Source organism: Columba livia, unplaced genomic scaffold, assembly GCF_036013475.1.
Source record: "Columba livia isolate bColLiv1 breed racing homer unplaced genomic scaffold, bColLiv1.pat.W.v2 Scaffold_82, whole genome shotgun sequence".
Lineage (NCBI taxonomy): Eukaryota > Metazoa > Chordata > Aves > Columbiformes > Columbidae > Columba > Columba livia.
Genome location: NW_027043810.1, coordinates 284,205 through 303,712, shown reverse-complemented (window position 1 = coordinate 303,712; position 19,508 = coordinate 284,205). Strand labels below are relative to the sequence as shown.

General features: G+C 47.4%; 2 protein-coding genes across 9 annotated transcripts in view; one reads left to right on the top strand and one right to left on the bottom strand.

Moving 5' to 3' along the window:
- The window catches only part of LOC102087416 (alpha-2-macroglobulin-like protein 1), a 28,486-nt gene extending 21,174 nt beyond the window's left edge, over nucleotides 1-7,312 (top strand). For 4 of the 5 annotated variants that reach the window (XM_013369470.3, XM_065048401.1, XM_065048402.1 and 1 more), the window contains 11 exons: nucleotides 77-233; nucleotides 1,232-1,306; nucleotides 1,493-1,664; nucleotides 1,778-1,992; nucleotides 2,331-2,546; nucleotides 2,941-3,056; nucleotides 3,709-3,799; nucleotides 4,079-4,147; nucleotides 5,375-5,477; nucleotides 6,083-6,124; nucleotides 6,961-7,312. In XM_013369470.3, coding sequence (XP_013224924.2) covers nucleotides 77-233; nucleotides 1,232-1,306; nucleotides 1,493-1,664; nucleotides 1,778-1,992; nucleotides 2,331-2,546; nucleotides 2,941-3,056; nucleotides 3,709-3,799; nucleotides 4,079-4,147; nucleotides 5,375-5,477; nucleotides 6,083-6,123 — 1,255 coding nt within the window. In that variant the 3' untranslated portion in view covers nucleotide 6,124; nucleotides 6,961-7,312. Of the gene's footprint in view, nucleotides 1-76; nucleotides 234-1,231; nucleotides 1,307-1,492; nucleotides 1,665-1,777; nucleotides 1,993-2,330; nucleotides 2,547-2,940; nucleotides 3,057-3,708; nucleotides 3,800-4,078; nucleotides 4,148-5,374; nucleotides 5,478-6,082; nucleotides 6,125-6,960 lie in introns of those variants that run through there. The other variant, XR_002422742.2, reaches the window with a different exon arrangement.
- The window catches only part of LOC102087594 (alpha-2-macroglobulin-like protein 1), a 28,782-nt gene continuing 12,936 nt past the window's right edge, over nucleotides 3,663-19,508 (bottom strand). Inside the window, exons 17-36 of one of the 4 annotated variants that reach the window (XM_065048414.1) lie at nucleotides 18,826-18,910; nucleotides 18,027-18,141; nucleotides 17,121-17,346; nucleotides 16,865-16,991; nucleotides 16,143-16,264; nucleotides 15,596-15,650; nucleotides 14,961-15,044; nucleotides 13,742-13,918; nucleotides 13,520-13,601; nucleotides 12,583-12,739; nucleotides 12,278-12,352; nucleotides 11,742-11,904; nucleotides 11,121-11,335; nucleotides 10,767-10,982; nucleotides 10,539-10,663; nucleotides 10,184-10,274; nucleotides 9,368-9,436; nucleotides 8,972-9,074; nucleotides 8,797-8,838; nucleotides 3,663-3,886 (exon numbers count right to left, since the gene is read on the bottom strand). In XM_065048414.1, the coding sequence (XP_064904486.1) occupies nucleotides 8,798-8,838; nucleotides 8,972-9,074; nucleotides 9,368-9,436; nucleotides 10,184-10,274; nucleotides 10,539-10,663; nucleotides 10,767-10,982; nucleotides 11,121-11,335; nucleotides 11,742-11,904; nucleotides 12,278-12,352; nucleotides 12,583-12,739; nucleotides 13,520-13,601; nucleotides 13,742-13,918; nucleotides 14,961-15,044; nucleotides 15,596-15,650; nucleotides 16,143-16,264; nucleotides 16,865-16,991; nucleotides 17,121-17,346; nucleotides 18,027-18,141; nucleotides 18,826-18,910 (2,328 nt within the window). In that variant the 3' untranslated portion in view covers nucleotides 3,663-3,886; nucleotide 8,797. Of the gene's footprint in view, nucleotides 3,887-7,756; nucleotides 8,053-8,796; nucleotides 8,839-8,971; nucleotides 9,075-9,367; nucleotides 9,437-10,183; nucleotides 10,275-10,538; nucleotides 10,664-10,766; nucleotides 10,983-11,120; nucleotides 11,336-11,741; nucleotides 11,905-12,277; nucleotides 12,353-12,582; nucleotides 12,740-13,519; nucleotides 13,602-13,741; nucleotides 13,919-14,960; nucleotides 15,045-15,595; nucleotides 15,651-16,142; nucleotides 16,265-16,864; nucleotides 16,992-17,120; nucleotides 17,347-18,026; nucleotides 18,142-18,825; nucleotides 18,911-19,508 lie in introns of those variants that run through there. The other 3 variants (XM_065048415.1, XR_010469484.1, XM_065048413.1) reach the window with 3 other exon arrangements.

Genomic DNA, 19,508 nt, shown 5'->3' with positions numbered 1-19,508 from the left:
AGACTCCTGTCTCCTACAAGAAATGGGTATCAATTTTTGGCTTGGTCCGATTTTCTTCTCCTTTCCTTGGCTCTAGGCTAACTGCCCTTGTCCTCAAGACCTTCAGCCAAGCCCAGGACTTCATCCACATAGATGAGCAGAATATAAGGGATGCTGCCAGTGCCCTGATTAAAAGTCAGACTCCATCTGGCTGCTTCAAGAGTGTGGGGAAGCTCTTCAACAATGGTCTGATGGTATGACATGTCCTGACTGTTCTTTAGGTATCTCAGAGCTTTCACTTTCTGGCCCAGTTTGGGTGCCAAGAACAAACAAACCCTACTGCAGGAGGGAGATTCCGATGTGCCGAAGGTCACCCTTGGGTGACACTCAGGGTTGTGCTTAGTCATGGTGGTACTTTTTCAGGTTATGAATGATGAAGGTTTGCATTTGATGATACGTACATGGGAACTGAACCAGTGTCCTACTCTAGCCCCATCTCAAAAATTAACATATACCTTAAAAAAAAAAAAAAAAGTTTTCCAACTCTGTGTTGTTCCCTTGGTAAACTGTTTTAGCTTCCTTTCCCATTACTGAGCTGCTGATTCTTCCTACAGTATGAGTTCCCCCATGTACAGAGAGAGTCAGATCAGAAATTGAGTGAATAAAGATTGATGGCAGTCACTCATGTGAGATTAACCTTGCCAGGAATGAGCCATATACAATCAGACACACAGCACTTGTGCATGCACAGACACACACAGAGTACCACCAAAGTGGATCCAGCAGCAGTTCAGCAGACAGGACCTCAGATAATTAATCCTTCAAGTGAAGGGAATGATACCTTTGCAAAAACTACCTTTTCTTTTGCTCCTCCATACCCTTGCCATCGTCCTGGCCCTCAAGTGAAGTGCCATCTTGCAGTGGGGTTGTGGAAACATCACTTTCCCCTGGTGCTGAAATCCACTACTGAAAATCTTTGTGGGGGAGGGGAAAGCGGAGTGTGCTCAGTGGTAAGCAGAGGCAGGAAATCAGCTACCCTGAGTAGCCTGGGGCACTGTAGCTGAGAAGTACTCCCACAAACAGGACCTGCAAAAGCAGATACTAGCCCTGGCACTTCCTTAGTGGAGGAATAGGACCAGCACTGTTGCCTGCACTGGCTTGGAATTTGCTCAGGGAGCGGAAAGTACTGAAAAACCTCTTGGCCTCTCTCCCCACAGTAACCCTCCTCTTCTCTGTTTTGTGGTGGCTGCAGGGTGCAGTGGAAGAGGGACTGGGGATGAGCTCTGTGATCATCACAGCTCTCATACACTCAGGGATGCCACGCTCCGTGAGTATTGGCAGCAGGGACTGGCTGGCAGTGCACCGGCTCTCTGCCTTTGTCCACACAGGGGCACGGTACCAGTTTTCTCCCTGTGTGTCCTGTCCCTGTTTCTACCCTCCTCGCACACATCAAGGCTGTGTTCCCTCCTCATGCACTCTGCCAGCAACTGGTGTGCTTTCATTTGTATCCTAGGACCCAGTTGTATGGAAAGCTCTGAAATGTATAAGGAACCTGGTCAATGCTGATACTGGCAGCTCCAACCTCTACAGCCTGGCATTAGCCGCAAACGCCTTTGCAGTAGCAGGTGATAAGGCACTCAGGCAGAAAATCCTCAAACGATTGGATGAGATGGCCACAATATCAGGTACCAAAGACCATGGGGCTGGAGAGACAGTCACTGGCAGAATTGTGTGGAGATCCCAGGGCTGAATGGCCAAAGGAATCCACACTCCATAAGTGTTCCCGCTCCACCTCTAGATGACCAAATATTCTGGAGTCAACAGTCCAAACAGGAACAAGACTCCCTATATTGGTATCGGGCTCCATCTGTTGATGTGGAATTGACATCTAGTATCCTCATGGCTCACCTTTCAAAGTCAACTTTGTCTTCAGATGAAATCAGAAAGGTGTCTCAGATTGTGTCTTGGCTCATCAAGCAGCAAAACCCTTATGGAGGCTTTGCTTCAACTCAGGTAATCCCCTTGAACCATCATCATCAGAGAACCTGGTGTCAGCTATGGTTTGTGAGAGCAATGGGTTCTAGGACAGCCTATAGTAAAAAATAAATTTTTAAAAAATATATATTTTTAAAAAAAATAAAGAAAATTTTTTAAAATATATGGATTTACAGCTCCTGAGGGTTTGGAAAGGGTCAATATTGTCATTCCTCTGAGACTATCCCATGCTGAAAGTCCAAGTGAAAAGCTCAACCCTGAATGTGCAGCGGCTGCAGTATTAAGGAAAGGCTAAGGACTGGGCATGCACAGGACGCAGGGCTCCTATTTTGCCCAATGTGTGTCTCTTTCTTCAGGACACAGTGGTTGCCCTGGAAGCCCTAGCCCTGTATGCAAGCAAGACCTTCAACAAGGATGGACCTAATCTCCAGGCTTCTCTCTCCTCTGAGGGTTTCAGCCAAAACATCCGAGTAAACAACACCAATCGCCTCCTACTGCAGACAGTGGAGCTGCCAACCATTCCTCAAGTTTATAGAGTGCATGTACAGGGCCAAGGGTGCCTCTTCCTGCAGGTAAGCCCAGCAAGGGAGAAAAGATCCATCTGGGGAAAAACCTTGAAAGCCAGGGGACCTCTCACCTTGCTACCTAGACAAGACTGAACTGTTGCAGTGACTTGCAAGAATCTGGGCTTCAAGGCCGGTAGTAGTAGCTGGGATCCAACAGAAAGGGAATAGCAATTTCCCAGATGAAGTCTGGATCATCTCCACCCAATCAGAGCTGCATCTTTTCTCCAAGAAGCCCAGTGACCACCACCAGAAGCAGTGCACAAGCAGAAACTCTGCTTCTCCCATATAGTTTTCTCCTACAATAGAGCAAAACAGCAAACAGCAGTCAGTGCTAGACAAAGGTACTGTTCAGTAAAATCCCTGCTATTCTCTACCAACTAACTTCTTTCTGTCTTGGCAGGCCATTCTGCGGTACCACATCCCTCCATCAAGGAGTGACATCACCTTTGCCATGTCTTTGCAGACAGAATGCACTGCACCCAATGCCAGCCAGTTCTCTGTCACGATTCATGCTCGGTAGGAGATATTCAGTTGCCCTTTGCCTCCCCTATGCCACCACACCAGTCTCTTGATGGCCAGGATTCCCCTTACTCATGAGGTCCAAGTGCTAAGATGTCTCACTTCATTTAACTATGCACTCCTCAGCTGGGTGGAAGGTACAAGGTCCCGTGGAATGACTCAGGCTATAGCCCTATCTCATCATCATGCCAGTCACCACAAGTTCTCCCAAGGTCTATGGGCCTCACTTCCTTCTAGGATTAGGTCTTAAAATACTAGTGATGTGAAGGTCCTGTGGCACTGACTGCTGACAAGTATTCCTAAGTCTTCCGTTCTCTGCCCCTGGTTGACTCTCCCTTGCTGTACACCTGCCTCACTTGGGACAGACCTTCCAAGAGAGCAGGTGGAGGATGTGACATTCCGTGCCATGTCTGGAGAAGGTATTTCCAGAAGCCTTCCCAGGAATTTATTCTCTTTGGCTCAGCACAATTAAGAGAGAAGTCAGGGGAAGCACAGAGATTTATTACAGTACAGGAGCAAGTATGCTTACAGGAGAAACACTGGAAGGAAAGGCACATTCCTCCACTTGAGCACCAAAGCTGGGCTGGAGTATCTAGAGATCATGGCTCAGAAAGTAACAGTAGTGCTGTCCCCTGGGTTCCTGCTGCAGCTACACAGGGAACCGTGTGTCCACCAACATGGTCCTGATCCAAGTGGAGCTGCTGTCTGGATACAGTCCCGTGGCAGGTTCGTTGGAAGAGGTGAGACTGTGAGTTTGTGTCCAGCTGGGATGGGAAACAATAGTGGATGTTCATCATGCAGGATTGTATGCAGAACTGTGATTATTCCTGTGGGCAGAGGAACATGGTTCTTCTCAAGAAATCTTTATACCCAAAGTCTCTTCCAGGCCATACATTGCATTCCACTACCCTAAGGCCTTCCTTGGCCATGTGAATATTTTGCCTGTGCTCTCACAAGGACAAATATCCTTGAATATTTCTGCTTTCTGTTAGAGTCTTACTTTTATCCCCTATTTTCAGCTAAAGAAAATGCCTTTAGTGAAGAAAGTTGAAAGTGAAGCTGACCGTGTCATTCTCTACCTGGAGGAAGTGAGTAGAATTTAGGCTAATGTCATCATTAAGGGGACTATGGACTGGCAGATAGCTTTTAGCTGACTCTTGTATCTTGGTTCAGTTAGTATTTTAAGTATCTAGAGCTGTTGTCCCTGCATACCAGTCAGATTTGCTGACCTGGAGAAGTGTGTTGTGTCAGCCTGCAGCTGTTCAGCTGTAGAGCCTGTATACAGGGCTACTTAACTTGAGTCACATGATGCTAAATCTGATATTAAGCCTACACCTGTTGATACTGTTCAGAGACTGTTGAAAGTCCATATACAGTGTCTGATCAGGATTGGGGAGTATTGGTAGGATCCATCTAGTAAATTCAAGCAAGCCTGAATTCTTAGAAAACCCTTAAGCAGCATGACTGTAGTAGGGAGCATACAAGGTTGCTCATGGTGTTTGCCAAGATCACCCAAAATTAAATGAGATGGTTGTGTGAACAGCAGTTCTCACTCCACAGCCTCATTAGTCAACAGATTAGCTACCTATCTAGCCTTTCTCTAGCTATATGCACACAAAAACGGCACCAGAAACAAGACCTAGCATGAATTTAAAAACTTTTGAATTTCTAAGGAGCACTTCTACATTTCTGTGATTCTTCATCACCAGCTGTCAATAAGCTGAGCCTCCTAGTAAGTGGGTTATTGTTGTGTGGATGCGTTAGATTTGCAGAGTTTCTGCTTTCACTACACCTGCAGCAGAGTAGAAAGGCAGCAGAAAGAAGAACTTCAGGTCAGGATACGAGGTAGCACAAGGGGGAATGCAATCAACAGCAGGTCCTGTAACTACTACCATCCAGCAGATGTTCATCCACACCTTGCTTTTGTCTGCCTAATGATGAGGGTTGTGTGAAAATGGAGAATAAAAGCTGATGTAATGGGACTGTGTATAAGAACATAGCCACTGAGGCTAGATGCATGAAGAAGCTCAGAGCAGAACTGTAGGGGAATGGGGGATTGGTGGTCAACACTAGTGCTACCTTTAGATACCTAAACTCTGTGGGTTTGATGTCTCTCATAAGCTGGGTTAAATATGGTGACCAAAAAATGGGAGATGGCCACAGCCTGTGAAGTAAAAGATATTTCTGAGATGCACTGGAAAGCAGAACAGATCTGTCACAGTGGTGAGGTCTCCACAGGAGCCTGAGAGCAGGTAGAAGGGATTTTTCTACAGGACTTTGGTTCTGGCCGTAATCCTTCTGTCTCTTGTTCTTAGATGACTAGACAGCCTCACACCTACACTTTGCTGGTGCAGCAGGACATGCAAGTGATGGATCATAAGCCAGCTAATATAAAGGTCTATGATTACTACATGCCAGGTGAGCTCAGATGCTGTATTACAGAAACCACCCAAATGTACCACTGGAAGGATTTTTCTGAAGTGTCAAGCCTAAGACAATACCACTGCTGACATGCATATCTAACTACCAATTAGAAGCTCTCTAGATATGGACTTACCCTCTTGGGTTTCAAAATGGTAGATACTTATTTTTCTGGCTCAGGACTTGCAAGCTTGAAGTTGGTATGTGAAACCACTTAGGGTTTAACTCTCCCAATGAGAGGGGAGCACGTTGCTCAGAGCCATGCTTTCAAATGCTCATTTTGTGGGAGACAGCAAAGGCAGAAGTACCACAGTGAGGGGATGGCTTAGAAGAGCGAGGACCCTCTTAGAAGAATTACATTGAAAACAACTTGTTCTGTGGGGTCCCCAGTGGGAGGAAGATCTAGAAATGTGGGGTGAATCTGGACTAGCTAAATACAAAATCTTTGACACATACCAGTGGTGTCACATGTCACAGTGGAGGAGAGTCATGGCCTGTAAGCTGAGTGAATGCCTCTCCTAGAAATGGAGGCACAATGATGGGTTGCTTTAGAGAGTTTTTGGCAAACGTATCTCACCAGCACTTTTTTTCTCATCTTTCAGAAGAAACTACGGTGATGAGCTACAGTGCTCCATGCGAGTAAGGTGAGGGCCCAACAACTCTTTTCTCATCATAGGCATGGTCCTGGAGAGTATGGAGAGGGAGATGCATGCAAGGGCCCTTGGTCAAGAAACTTGCCAGACTGCAAGTGATAGGCAATGCTAAGTAACAGTGAGTTCCTATATCCCAGTGGTTAAACTGAGGGAAAGGGATAATTGAAGTGGAAGGTTTGAGGTGCCCAGCTCATGACAGAGTTGAAGGTATGTTACAGAAAACAAGGGCTGCCTCTCTTACGTCCTACCATCAGTCCTGGCATTTTCCATCAAATATACTTTCCTCAAGTCAATACAGTTCCTTTCCCCGTCACTTTCCCTGCAGTTCCACAGCCCTCGAGCCCTGTGCACACAAGACACCACGATTACCTTTACTGCAGGGCATGACTCCTTTTCAGTGCCAAGCATTTCACAGTCTCAGCCTAGCTTCTGATTCACGTGAAGGAATGGGTGTCTGCCACTCCTTCTTTCCAGGCTGGGCAAAGGCAAAGCTTGAACTTGACCAATGCCTGCTCCTGTTCTAAACTTTGCTTGCATTGGCATGCTTCCTTGCCCACAGCCCACAAGATGGAGAAAAACACCTGCTTCATGAATCACCTGTGGGAGGTACACAGCCCTAACCTGGGATGCCTGCCACAAGCCCCATACCATTAGTGGAGATTCTGCTGTAGGCTTTGTACAGGCAGAGTCAGAGAGAGCCCTGTCCTTTATGATTTGTCAGTCCCATTTGGTCATGAGATGCAAAAAAGCCCTGAGCTCCCAGTGGTTAGTTTCAATACTTCAGGAACACAGATTTTTTTTTTTTTTGTTCTTTGTTGTCTTCACAGGAACAGGTACAGACCCGCCTTCTGCAGTCTCTGTCTGTCTGTTCTCTGTCACCCCTGCCAACAGACAGCCACAACATAAAGATGAGAAGCAAAGAGAAAATACTTGAAATTTCCTGCTGAGTGGTTAGCTTCTGAGAGGCTCAGACTGTGCCTGACATCTTATTAAAAATCAAGAGACTAGGACTGTCTAATTGATTATTCAAGTTTACTGTTTTTCTTCCAAATGAGGAAAATCACATTTAAGAGCATCTGGGGAAAATAACTTCACCTTTGTTCTGTGTGTGCACATACACCTACATGTGCAAAACTGTACTCCTCTAGCAGCAGATTTGCACAGGAGGAGGTAGAGCATGCAACAAGGCAGATTAGGTACCTGAGAGAGGTGACCACCACGCAAGCTTGAGCTGAAAGCAAAGGGAGGGCTGGGATATGTTTAACAGTTCCTTTGGCCAACAGTTGCATTTAGAGACCTTTACCAAGAGCAATTGACAAGGCAGTACTGCTGAAGTGAGCTAAAAGGCTAGAGTCTCAATGCACTGCTTTACTATCTGAAAACTGCTTTGAAGAAGAGCTGATGGCACAGGAGCTTGCAAGAAGGACACAGCTGTCACAGCATGTTCAGTTGCATCCTGTACTCCAAAGCTGCCTGAGTTCTACTGCAGGATGTATTAGGAGAAGCCATGGGAAGCATGAGGAGAGAAAAACAGAGAAGCTAGAAGGTTTGTGCAATGGCAGAAAAGTTATCTCCCTGGGCTACGTGTGTAGCATATCAACAACTGACACAATGGTGGCAAGGTAAGGGGTCATGTTTACTTTAATTCTTCTTTCCAGGTGTGTACCAGATATGTAACACCCCACCCCCTCTACCCCAACCCAGACACAACTACTGGACTATTGTCATCCCTCAGTCCATCCACTCAGGCACAGGAACACACAGGCTTTAATGTGGACTGTGTCCCAGCTAGGGCACCTCCTTCCATTCAGTGCCCAACCTGAAATATTGGGCAAAGGCAGGAGTCATGGTGTGGCAGTTCCTTTCCTTTGTCACAAATGTGGGAGCTCCTTCACCCCTTTCTGAGGAACCATGTGTGACTGTGGGGACAGAAGGTAAGACAAACAAGGAGGTCATGATGAGGTGCCTCCATGGCTATCATCAGACTCTGGAAGCTGCCTTGTGTTGGCTAGTGGTGTGGATGGCTCCCTAGGCAGGTCCCCAGGCAGCTTTCTTTCTGTGGGATGGTGTCAGGATGCAGCATGTACCATGTCAAGATTCTGTTTTACCCTTCCAGAAAAGACTTCTCCAGACCTGTCCTGGCTTCAGGTTGCTAATACAAGCAATCCCCCTTCTGGCAGCTGGATATGTTACCCCCCAAGATGAAATATTACAACTTCTAGCTCCACCTTGCTCCTTTGGCTCCCTGAGTCCCCCTTTCCTACCCTGCAATGAATATGGAGCAGGGGGGAGGAGGCTGAGGGAATGGAACTGTGTCTGAATCTGACACTTCTTGTTAGCACAAGCTGCTATACCTCCACATTCTCACTCCACATGATTGATGCCCAGCCCTTCCTTCATCACTCTGATTTTGAGAGATGCTGTCCCTGTCTCTATCGTCCAGCAGTGCCCTCCAGCTGCCTCCCTGTCTGCAAAAGAGCCGGCAGCATATTTCCACACTCCTAGCCACAGGTAACTGCCAGTTTCTCTTTCTAGCTGGATATATGCTCCTCTTGATTACCATCCTCTTTCCCATCTTTGATTGCCTGCATTCCCTCTCTCCCACCCAAGACCTGTCATTTCCTGATGCCACTGTTCCTGTCACACAGGGACTTGCTGCCTACCTCAACTACAGACAGCACTGTAGTCAGCCAAGGCTTGCTCCTCTGCAAAAGGAAATCAGGAAGACAATTACACACACATACATGCACACAGGGAATAGCACACACCACCTTTTCCCAGCCAGACAGCTGGGAACCCAACCTCCAACCCGAGTATAGGAAGGAATCTGCAACTCACCTGGCTGGTAGTAATCATAGATTTTGATGCTGGCTGGTTTCAGGTTCTTCACCTGAATTACTTGTTCCAGTTGCAGAATGAAAGTCTGAGGTTCATCGTCGAGCTTGTGTAGGTGGAAAGAAATTAGCAAGGAATGGGAGGGAAGAAATCATTGCATGTTCATCTTCCCTAGCTTGAATGTTTTTCTGCACTAAATCTCTCCAGATTTTAGGAGTATTTGTGAGGAATAGCAAATGCTAATCCAATAGAAATTAAATTGGGCAAGCTCCCTCTGTCCACAGTTCCGCCAGTGCTCTTTCCCCATGCCTCATCCAGCCTTGGGCTTCTCACACAGTTCCTTGTCCTCTGGCTTCTTGCTCTCACCGTGCCAAACCAAATGTTTTTATTCCCACTTACCTTCTCCAGATAAATGTAGACCACATCAGCTTTCACTTCTATTTTCTTAACAATGGTCCTGCGCTCCAGCTGGAATAGGAAATAATAACAAAAGGAAATCTGTGAGCACTTTCCTAAGGGCTTCCTGACCTGAGGAACCTACTGTTGCACTGAAGGGATGATGTGGAGTTGGGCTCTGTGTGGAACTTTGTATTTCTCACACATAAGGGTTTTAGTGGTTTTATCTTTAGTAATTCCCTCCTGGATATCCTTTGCGAGCATCTCAGGAATTAACTATGTTGACACTGCTCAATTAGAGGAATCTTCCACTCTAGGGACAAAAGGCCATGTGGATAGTAAATGGGACTGATGCGTTGGTCAGCAAACAGGTGTAGGCACCAGTAAAGACTCTTGTTATCTCACTGACTGCTAGACTGCTCTTAAAGACCTGCCTGGGACCTGTGCAAATAATTAATACTTCTGTTTTCTGGCTTAATCAGAAAAAATAATCTTTTCGGGTGGTACTAAAGTATCTCTAAGAAATCTTTTCTTAGAATTTCTGGAAAACAAATCCTGGTGTTTAGCACACCCAGCAGCATATTTTGTTTCTGGCTCAAGGGAGAATAGTGTCAGGGGGAGAAGCTGAATGACCTCTGATCTTCTGTAGCCAATCCTTGTGGACCCTGTATGAAAATGAGAGGTTTTGGTTCAGCTCCAACAGCAAAGGGCCCTTGCTAATTTAGTTACCCCGTGGCCTGAAATGAAGAGTTCCCAACTGGAGCAAGCAGGTGGGACCCATTCACCACAGCTACCCTTTTGTGATTCCAGAGTCCTTACCAACATCTTGGATCCAGGAGTCTGGACAAATCCAGACAGCAGGGACACCTCCATAATCACCATGTTGGATGTGACTCTGTTCCCTATGTAGCTAAGAAGAAACAGTCAGAAGGTCTGACTCTGTGAGAATAGTACCCTCCCAGCCCTGCTTCCCTCCACCACCATACCTTGAGCCAGGCAGTGATCTGGCTGAGGACCCAACAGGCACTGCTCCCTCTCACAGGAAGTAGCCAACATCTTCTTTCCCCATTCATTCCACCCACCAAATTCACCCTTGTCATGTGCAGCCCTGAGCATTTGCTGGCTGCTGTTCCCAAGCACAAAGGGTCTTGCTGGAAACAACCCTTGGGGTCACCTGGCAAGGATGCGGATGTTGAGGAAACGTGTATCAGTCTGGCTACAGTTGGTCAGCTCTGTGTTGACACGCAAAGTGAAGGTTACAGCAGCCTGTAGGGGAGGCTCATGGTACCTCAGCACTATCTGCAGGGCAAGGACCAGGAGGGGAAAAGACAGACAAGGCATGATCTCATACAGGGAGAAGAGGCTGCCTCATCTCTCTCCCGTGCTCATCCCACAACCTCACCTGAGCAAATACACAGCTGCTGCCATGGACCTGCACCAGGAACTGCCCTGGGATCTCTGTCAGTGCTGCCTGCTGCAACAGCAGCCGCTTCTGGCGGGTGACTTGGAAAGCCCTCACAAAGGTCCTCTGAGACTTCACCCTCACAAGAGCTTGGCCTGATGTGCTGAACATCCTTGCTGCATATTTTGCTAAGGCTTGCAAGGCAACAACTGTGTCCTAGACAGGGAAAGACAGTCACTCCTCTGAAAGCACCAGCTCTAGTGAAGCTGACTTGGAGTAGGAAGACCTCAAGAGGACTTGCCTTGCCAGCCTCAGGTGCAAAAACATACCAAGCCACAGGGAGCTACTTGTTACCTGGGTAGAGGCAAAGCCTCCATAGGCATTCTGCTGCTGGGTCAGCCATGCTACAATTCCAGCTGCAGTTGTCATGTCACCTGCATGTGCCTGTGGCTTAGAGAGGTATGCCAGGAGCACATAGGCTGTCAGCTCTATGTCCACTGACTGAGTACCAGGCCAGAAGTCTGTGGAAGCTGGAGAACTTGGCTTGGGGCTCCAGTGGATTTGTCCCCCTGAAGAAGGAAAGAAGCATACAGGCTATCCAGAAAGGATGTAATTGCAGGTTCACAGGAAACAAATCTCACAGTGCTTTCAGGGCTCCTTCAGCTCATTCCCTGTACTCCAGCCATGGTCACTTTCTTCATTTATTCTCTAGGGCTTCATCTGGTCTTAGCTCACAGATTCCTACATCCCCCATCAAGAGGATCTTGAAATCCTCCAGGCTGAAACTCTTTCTGATAAGTCACACTCACAACTTGTGAAATAAATTATCATCTTTTCAGTCACAAAGTGCAGTCACTGCATATGTACAAGGAATATGTACAAACACATGTCATTTTTAACTGCTTTAGCTGCCCATATGTTACTCCAGATCCCAGCAGGTGAATGAGAAGCAATACCCCAACCAGCAGCCAGCACCTGACTTGATGGCCTGTTCCTCCAGTTTGTACAGCAGCTCCTGGGTTGTCTCATAGTCCCCAGCCAGGGCAAACACATAGGCCAGCACAGCTTCTGTGTAGATGTTGGTGATGTTGTGAACCACCTGCTGCAGGCAGCGGAGGGTGGTCTGCATCAGCTTGCTCTATGTTGGGAGGAGAGATACATGCCAAACTCTGACAGAGGCAAAGTAGGGGCCAGGGAAGCTCATGTCAGGTAGCCAGACTATGTCTTCTTGATGTAGCTCCAGAGAAACCCACTAAATTACAGACTCACTTGAGAAAACAACAGTGCACTGGGAACCATAGCCACCAAACAGGGTTGCACCATGCCAGTGTTACAGCACTGTCTCTTCTGGGGAATGTCTTCACAGTCTGGCCAAATATTGACTCCCTCAAAGCAGCTCCCTATATGTTCCCAGCCTAGAGAATTCCAGCAGTATGAGCTGGTGTATCCTCATAGCAGTGTCCAGGCGTGAGAGTGTACAGGAGAGCAGAAGGGAATGGGAGCACACTCACCTTCAGTGGCTGACCCAGCTCCAGCAGTGCTGCAGCCACGTACGCCCCCAGTGAGATTTCATCATCCACACCACCCTGTGAAGGGAATGCACATTTCATTCCCTATGTGGCATTTGGAGGGCACAGACAGTGACTCCCCAGAAGGAAAATCATTCCTTATGCCTTCCCCACCCCATACCCTGCTCTCTTTCAGGCTGGTTACAGGAGTGACTTTCCGGGATCCTTTGGAATCCCACAATCATTTGCTGTCACAATACTTGTGCAGCTACTCCCCAGCTGTGCTGTCTGGCTTGGCCCTCATTTACCTTTAGGGAGGAGTGAAAGATACTCCCTTTAGTTGCAAAGCAGCCACTGGGGAGCTGGTTTTGCTCCAGCCAGTGTAGGGCATCCTGGATGTTCTTGTCATCTATATAGATGTATTTTCTGGCTTGGCCAAAACTCTTGACTACAAAAGCTGTCAGCCTAGGAAAAAATTGAGTTGTAAGAGAAAAACAAAGACAAAAAATGTAAAGAGAAAGTCAAAGGCCTCTGAGTGCTTGTTCCTGAAGTTAATACTGACACAGCAGGGTGCCAAAAAAATGAGTCATTTTCATTCAGAGATTCAAGTCAAAAGTGGAAGTGGTTCACAGGACCCAAGTGGCTGCCCTCCTTCAGTTTGGCTCCACAAATGTACTACTTATGTACTACTGCTTTACCCAGTCACTTCACGGGTGAAAAACTTCTTAGCCCTTCTACATTTACCTGTTGTACTTCCTCTCTTCCAAATACCTAGAGACAATCTTGAATTCTCCATTTCTTCCTGCCTTCCTTTCTCCATTTCTGCCAGCCCAGACACCACAGGGCACACCTGGGACAATGCAGCTCTTCTGGGGACATGATTTTTTTTATTGCTCTTCCCTGATCTACCTCCAGTCAGTATGTACCTCTCTTAGCTGCCAGGATACCACCAGTAGAAACCAGTGTTCTCTGTGGGGCAGCAGCAGGGCCATAGAGACAAAAAAAGAGACCTCCCACCTCCTGGAACCACATCTTTGCTGTTCCACTTTCCTAGAAACTCTGCTGCCCTGCCTCACTGCTTTTTCAAGTGGCTCAAGTCCCTCAATCTGTCCCCCTGCCAGGGAGCTTCTGGAGTCTCCATCCAAAAGAAGCAACACACAACCGATCAATCAGCTTTACCAGGCACGCTAGCTACTCTGGACCAGACAGGGCAAATCAGGAGCAAGTGATATTCCCAGTGCTTACCAAGTGTTCCCTTCCCCACTCTTTTGCCCAAAGACACTGTAGGACCCATCTCTATGCCGATAAAGAAGCTGCACCTGGTACCCTGGGGAGGTGGAAACAGTGATTAATACAGTGCAGTAACACAGAGAGGACAACATTAACAGAATGAGTGCAAGGGCAAGAGCTGTTGGCAGGTTGGACAGAGGGGAAGGCAGAGGAGCAAGGTGGGTCTGCTGTACTTGCCATTGCGCAGGAATCCTGTTGCCCTCTCCTTGATCTTGGGGGTCAGTTGCCTCGTCTTCTCCAGGTACTGCAGCACATAGACAATGGGGGTAAACAGCACCATGTTCTGCTCCCCACAACCATGGGGCAGCTGCACCAGGCGGTCCAGGTTCTGCAGCACCATCCCCATGAGGTCACCTACACAAGGTTATAAGAAACAAAGCAAGTGGAAGTATGATTTGAAGTGTCTCTCAGCCAGAGACTGGATAATAGTGCTTTGTCTCAGCACAGGAGGAAAACACTGAAGAGTGGTGGAAAGAGGAGAAAACAACAGAGTGCAGGATGGAGAATGGTGACTGTTCTGCCTCTTCCCAGTCTGGGCATCATGATGAAGGGTGACCGCTCTACGGGGTCCCTGAGAAACTTTCCCTTATCAGCTTTTTCAGTCTGAAGGACTCCAGTCATAACAAGTACTATTTGTAAAAGGCTATGAGCAGAGCTGCAGTTGCTCAGTGTGTGTCATACAGGCAGATGAATATAAAAGTATGTAGGGAAAGGTTGAGATGTTTCTGGTCTTTAGCCAGGCTTGTTCTACCTGGCCATATGTCAAGCATCAAAGTGTCAGTAAGCCAGCAGGGGTGCTAGTCAGATGGTGTGAAGGTGTCCATATGTTCCCCAGACAGCCAGAAAAGCCTTGTATTTGTTTTCCTCCTTTGGGGTTCTGTCACATAATATCCATGGCTACTTATACCAGGCCTGGCTTCATACCACATACCATGTGGGCAAATGAGCCAGTGCAAATAAGTGTACTGAATGATAGGTATGCCTGGTCCAAGTAGTATTCTTTTGGAACTTAGCAACGCTGAGTAGAATTTCTTCTCTCCAGGAGCTTCTGTTGTAGCAGTAAAACTCTACAGGGAGGTAAGATGGTTATGAGCCTTGTTGATTGCATCTACACAGAACTAACCAAGGTCCCAAAGTTCCGGTGAAAATAATGGCCTAGAATTTCTGGTCCAATGTCCTAGCTAGAAAAATATGGATTATTCTCCTCTGCAGATTACTTTTCCTATGAAAGCCTAAGTGCTAATCCAAAAATCTGAAAGTCTGGTGTTGGGAAACCTTGCAAAGAATATAAACACAGTGTACTCTCTTTTGAGCAGTTTCATGTCAAATGGACGCCCTGACACCACCACCAAGTTAAACCTTGCTCATCAGTGAGCCCACAATAAAAATCACTTACCTGAGATGGAAATGGAAGCCCTAGCAGATCCCTTTACTACATTGTCAGGGAGGTGAAGTGACACAGGTTCTTCAGCCTTGTTTCCTGATAACAGTGTAAAAGTGTATCATGAAAAATCAAGCCAAATGCAACTAACCAAAGGGACAAGACTGACACAGATAAATGGAATACTACCTACATCCCTCTCACACAGACTGCTCCCTAAAGTCTGTCTGTCCCACTCATCACACCAAGTTCCATTGCCTGGAAACTTCAGATTAGAAGGAACATGAGAGCTGCCAGCCAGGCTGAGGGCTCACCAAGCTGTACAACTCAATTCACTATGCTTCACAAGCTCCACAAGAATCACAGTTGGTTAACACTTGGCAGAGGAACAACCTGGAGAGACTTGCAGTGCCATGGGAACAGGGTGGGACAGCTGGAGCAGCTCTCACTGGTGACTACCAAGCCCCAGGAATGCCTGGGGACTGCGGTGTGGGAAGGAGACTACAGAACAGGATTTTGCCACCTATATGAAAAATCACCTATGTGAAAAATCATTTGGAAACATTCCTTCATCAGACCTCTCACAGTTTAGTCCTGTTCTTAGGTCCAGCTGTTTCAGGCTTCAGGACCCATTCAGGCTGTCCACATACCTGCTTTTGGGCACAGAAGGGAGACGTAAGACTTCTCCACTAACACGCCTTCGGGCTGCCAGGGCAGGAATATGAGCATGGGAAATGAGAAACAAGATTACATGCAAGATTCCCTAACAGCAGCAAAATTTCAGAGCAAGTTCAAGTCTAAATTCAGAGGTTAGTCCCCAGCCTGTCCTCCTCACCTTTGGCAGGTCTGCACTGAAGCTGCCTGCTTCACTGCCCAAGAGAGCAAAAGCAAGCCTGAGGAAGGAGACTCTTTGGTCAGTGAGCATATAAAAAAGCTCATGTACAATGGGTGATTGATGAGGGAAGGATACAGGGAGAAACACTGACAAGGTGTATGAATGCAGTTCAAGAAAGGGCACTGTAAGAAAGGAATAGGTTTGGCTGGGTCCTGGGGAGAACAAAGCAAAATGAGCCACAGCTTTGGTATGCTAACGCTGTCCAAAAAATTAGGAGAGAAAAACATTTAGCCCAGATCAGTCTTCTGTCCCCCAGGGGCAGGGAAACTCAGAAAGAGAAGGGAGCCTGCTTTCATACTGACCCGGACAAGCAAATGTTTGACCAGCGTATGCCTCCGCCTCATGGTAGCTGGCAAGGGCTTCCTGCTCCCACACCTTGGCATGGTGTCCAGTACCTCTGTCCTCACTGTGATATTCAGAGTCCCTAGCAAAAATATTGAAGAAATAAATGGAAGCCTGTTTCTTATACCTGTGGCCAAATTGAGTCAACCTGCTTTAAATAATAGTGGTCTGAGATGCTTTGAGTGGCTGCTCTTCATAGCCTCAGTAGTTTGACTGGTAAGGGTAAGCCAGCCAATACTGATGGCTTGTTCACACATGATAAACGTGATGGAACTAGGTAATGCCTCACCAACAGTAACTTCATTGCACTACATGTGACTGTAACAGGAGAAGATCCAGCAGCCCCTTGGACCCTGGTGTCCTCTTCCTATTGCATATGAAGCATAGCACCAACAATACAAGGTTCCCCCACCCACATCCATGCAGCCCCTTCCTCCCCAGATGGTCCCACAGCCTTGTCTTCAAGAGTTCTCCGTGCCACACATTCAGTTCCTGCTCTCTCTGATGAGCTTGTCTAAGAAGAGAGCAAGAAAGCAGACATGATGGATTGCATGCTTGAACCACTAAGAGCAAACTTTGGGATCCAGAGGAGGCAAGGCTCTGCCAGCTTCTCTGGACCCCCATTCCTTCTCACTTCAGTTTTAAGGTTCATCATCACCACTCCCATTTTTTGCTGCCGTACCCAGATGGACTGCTGTCATATTCCACATGAAGGTCTTGGACTCCTCTGCACACAGACACTCCTTTTCCCTGCAGGTCCGGCAAAGCTCCACCTGGAAGTCTGAGGATTTAGCCAGGGACACATGGACCTGAGGGAATGACAGGTGCAGCAGAGCAACTGGGCAACTCAGGAGAGATGGATTAGCACAAGGCACTCTAAAACAGGAGGGCATAGTAGGTCTGTCCCACACAGTATTACGTGTGGCACAGGCACACACCTGTATGCACTGCTGCAAATAGTTGAAGACCATAGCTTTCAGCATGAAAGTCTCTCCTCGGATGACAGAATATGGCAGTGTCGCATCCACAAAGAAGGGCTGGACTGTTCTGAGGCTTGTGGTTGGGGCAAGGCCAAATCCCCTCCCAGACAAGCAGAACGTCTTGAGTTTCCACTCTGCAGCAACAGCAGGTGCAGTGACTGGGACACTCCTGCTGCCATTGGAGCTAAGAGGAAGAGAGCACTTCCATGAAGAAATTCATCCCACTCCACTGTAATGGGATGGGCTCATGGCCCTGGATGAGGGAGGCTGTGCAGATCCTCATGCTCGGATCAACCTCTGCTATATTACCAATGACTTCTGCTCCAGTGGCTCACAGCAAGGCAGCTGTCAGCAATTTGTTCCCCAAAGCCACAAACCCTGCTTAAATGCCAAAACTAATGGCTTTATATCCTTCTCCCGAGCATTCCAGCTGTGTACACTCAGTCAACAGCATGATGCCAGTCAACAGTATGGTGTTCTGGAAAGCAGCAGCACCATATCCTCCTGAGTGTCAATTCATCTGTCTTAATCTAAGCACTGTAGCAACAAGAACTATAAACTTAGCTGGCACACCCACCAAATGGAGAAGTTAGTAGAGTGTACCCCAATGTGTGAAGAGAGGATACTTGGTGTTTTGGTCTGAAAGTGTATTGCTCTTCTCTAAACCTGTGTAGACTTCAGTTCTACACCTCGAAGTCTACTATTCCTCCAGTTTGACACACTACAAATGTGGGGAAAAGCAACAAAATTCACATGCAGACCTCTTTTTACACCTATGGATGGGTTTTTGCAAAAATGCAAGTCATCCAAGTGTCAACAAAGGGATCATCCTTCTGTCCATTTGTGAAGTTTGGCATCACTTACCCAACAGTGAACAGATTCCAGATCCAAGTTTCAGGGAAACAGTGATGGTGTCTTCCATGGGCAGGAAATTGGGGTTGTTCCTTAGCAATTCTTTGGTCTTCTGTAGAAGGCCCCCCTGAAAGAAAGAATGAGGAGTTCCACCAGAGCAGGAGAGGTGAACCCTGCCAGTGATGACAACCTAGCACTGGGGCAAGAGGCAAAGCAAGCAGTAAGAGAGGTAACGGAAGAGTCTAGCAGAAGAAAACACAAGGGAGTGGGCTTATTTGGTAGGAAAACAGGAAGAGAAGGGAAAAGAGAGTGGTAACAGGAGAACCAGCTTGCAATGAGCTGGTTGCAAGTTTTCCAAGACTTGTTTAGACAAAGCCCCCAGCTGACCTGACCCAGAGTTAGTGCTAAAGAGACAAGAGACCTTCAGAGAGCCATTTTAACAAACACTTCTGTAATTTTGTTAATACTGACACTGTTTGCTGGTCTGCAGAAAATTTGTAACCCTCTGCAAGCAATGGCTTAAATATAAGCAGGTGTGTGAACCAGCTTGGGGTGATTAACCAGTGTAAACTGAGACATGGAGGAAGGAAATTACTGCCCCTGCAGCCGCAGGTGTGGACAGAAGGTGGGTCTTAGCACAGCCTGTGGGATAGCCACCGGGAAGCAGATCCTCTCCCACACTCGGGTTTGTCTTTGCCAGAAAAGGGAATGCCATCTTTTAGTGTCAGGTAATATCCAGATAGTGACATTCTTCAGAGCCATTTTTTGTAGGAACTGGGTCATTCCTGCCAAGGCTGAAAGTGCAGCTCACCCCTGGTCGGCTTCCTGTCCACCCGAGGAAAGCACAGAGATGGCTTCTTGATTAGAAGGTTTGAGAAGATTTTCAGTCCCATGTTCTGTTAGGAAAAAAGGAGGATGTGGGAGGTTAAAAAGTGTCTGTGAGTGGGGAAGAGCGGCCCACTGCTCTTCAAAATTACTCTGAAAATTATCCAGGTCAGGACAGCGCAGTGCCTGGGCAGCCCACAGCAGCTCTGGCCCAACCAGACACAGTGCTGGGTGGCACATGGCACAGCCTTCCCAATCCCTTATTCTCAGGTCACTAAGCCACCACCTCTTTTCCGAGTAACACTGGGATGTCTTGCTCCTCTCAATGCATTTCCAGTGACAAGTGCACAGAGGAAATGTTTCCATGTCCTGCCCCATCCCTTCCTTCATGCTGAAGGGAATAGCTGGATGAAATCTGCCCTCTGAAGTCGTGCAGAGGTGTGACAGGGAGCACACCTTCTCTTCAGCCCCTGGGGCTGGGACATGGACCTGTCCATAAACACAAGAGATATCCCTATGCTGTGAAAGAGCCTCCTAAGCTGTGTCTCTGTTGCTAAATAAGAGGACAGGGCATGATCCCCAGGACAAAGGTGAAATGGCACTGCCTGTCTTGTGTCAATGTTGCTGAAGGCTAGTCCTTTCTAGAGCAGATCTGCCTTAAAGACAACA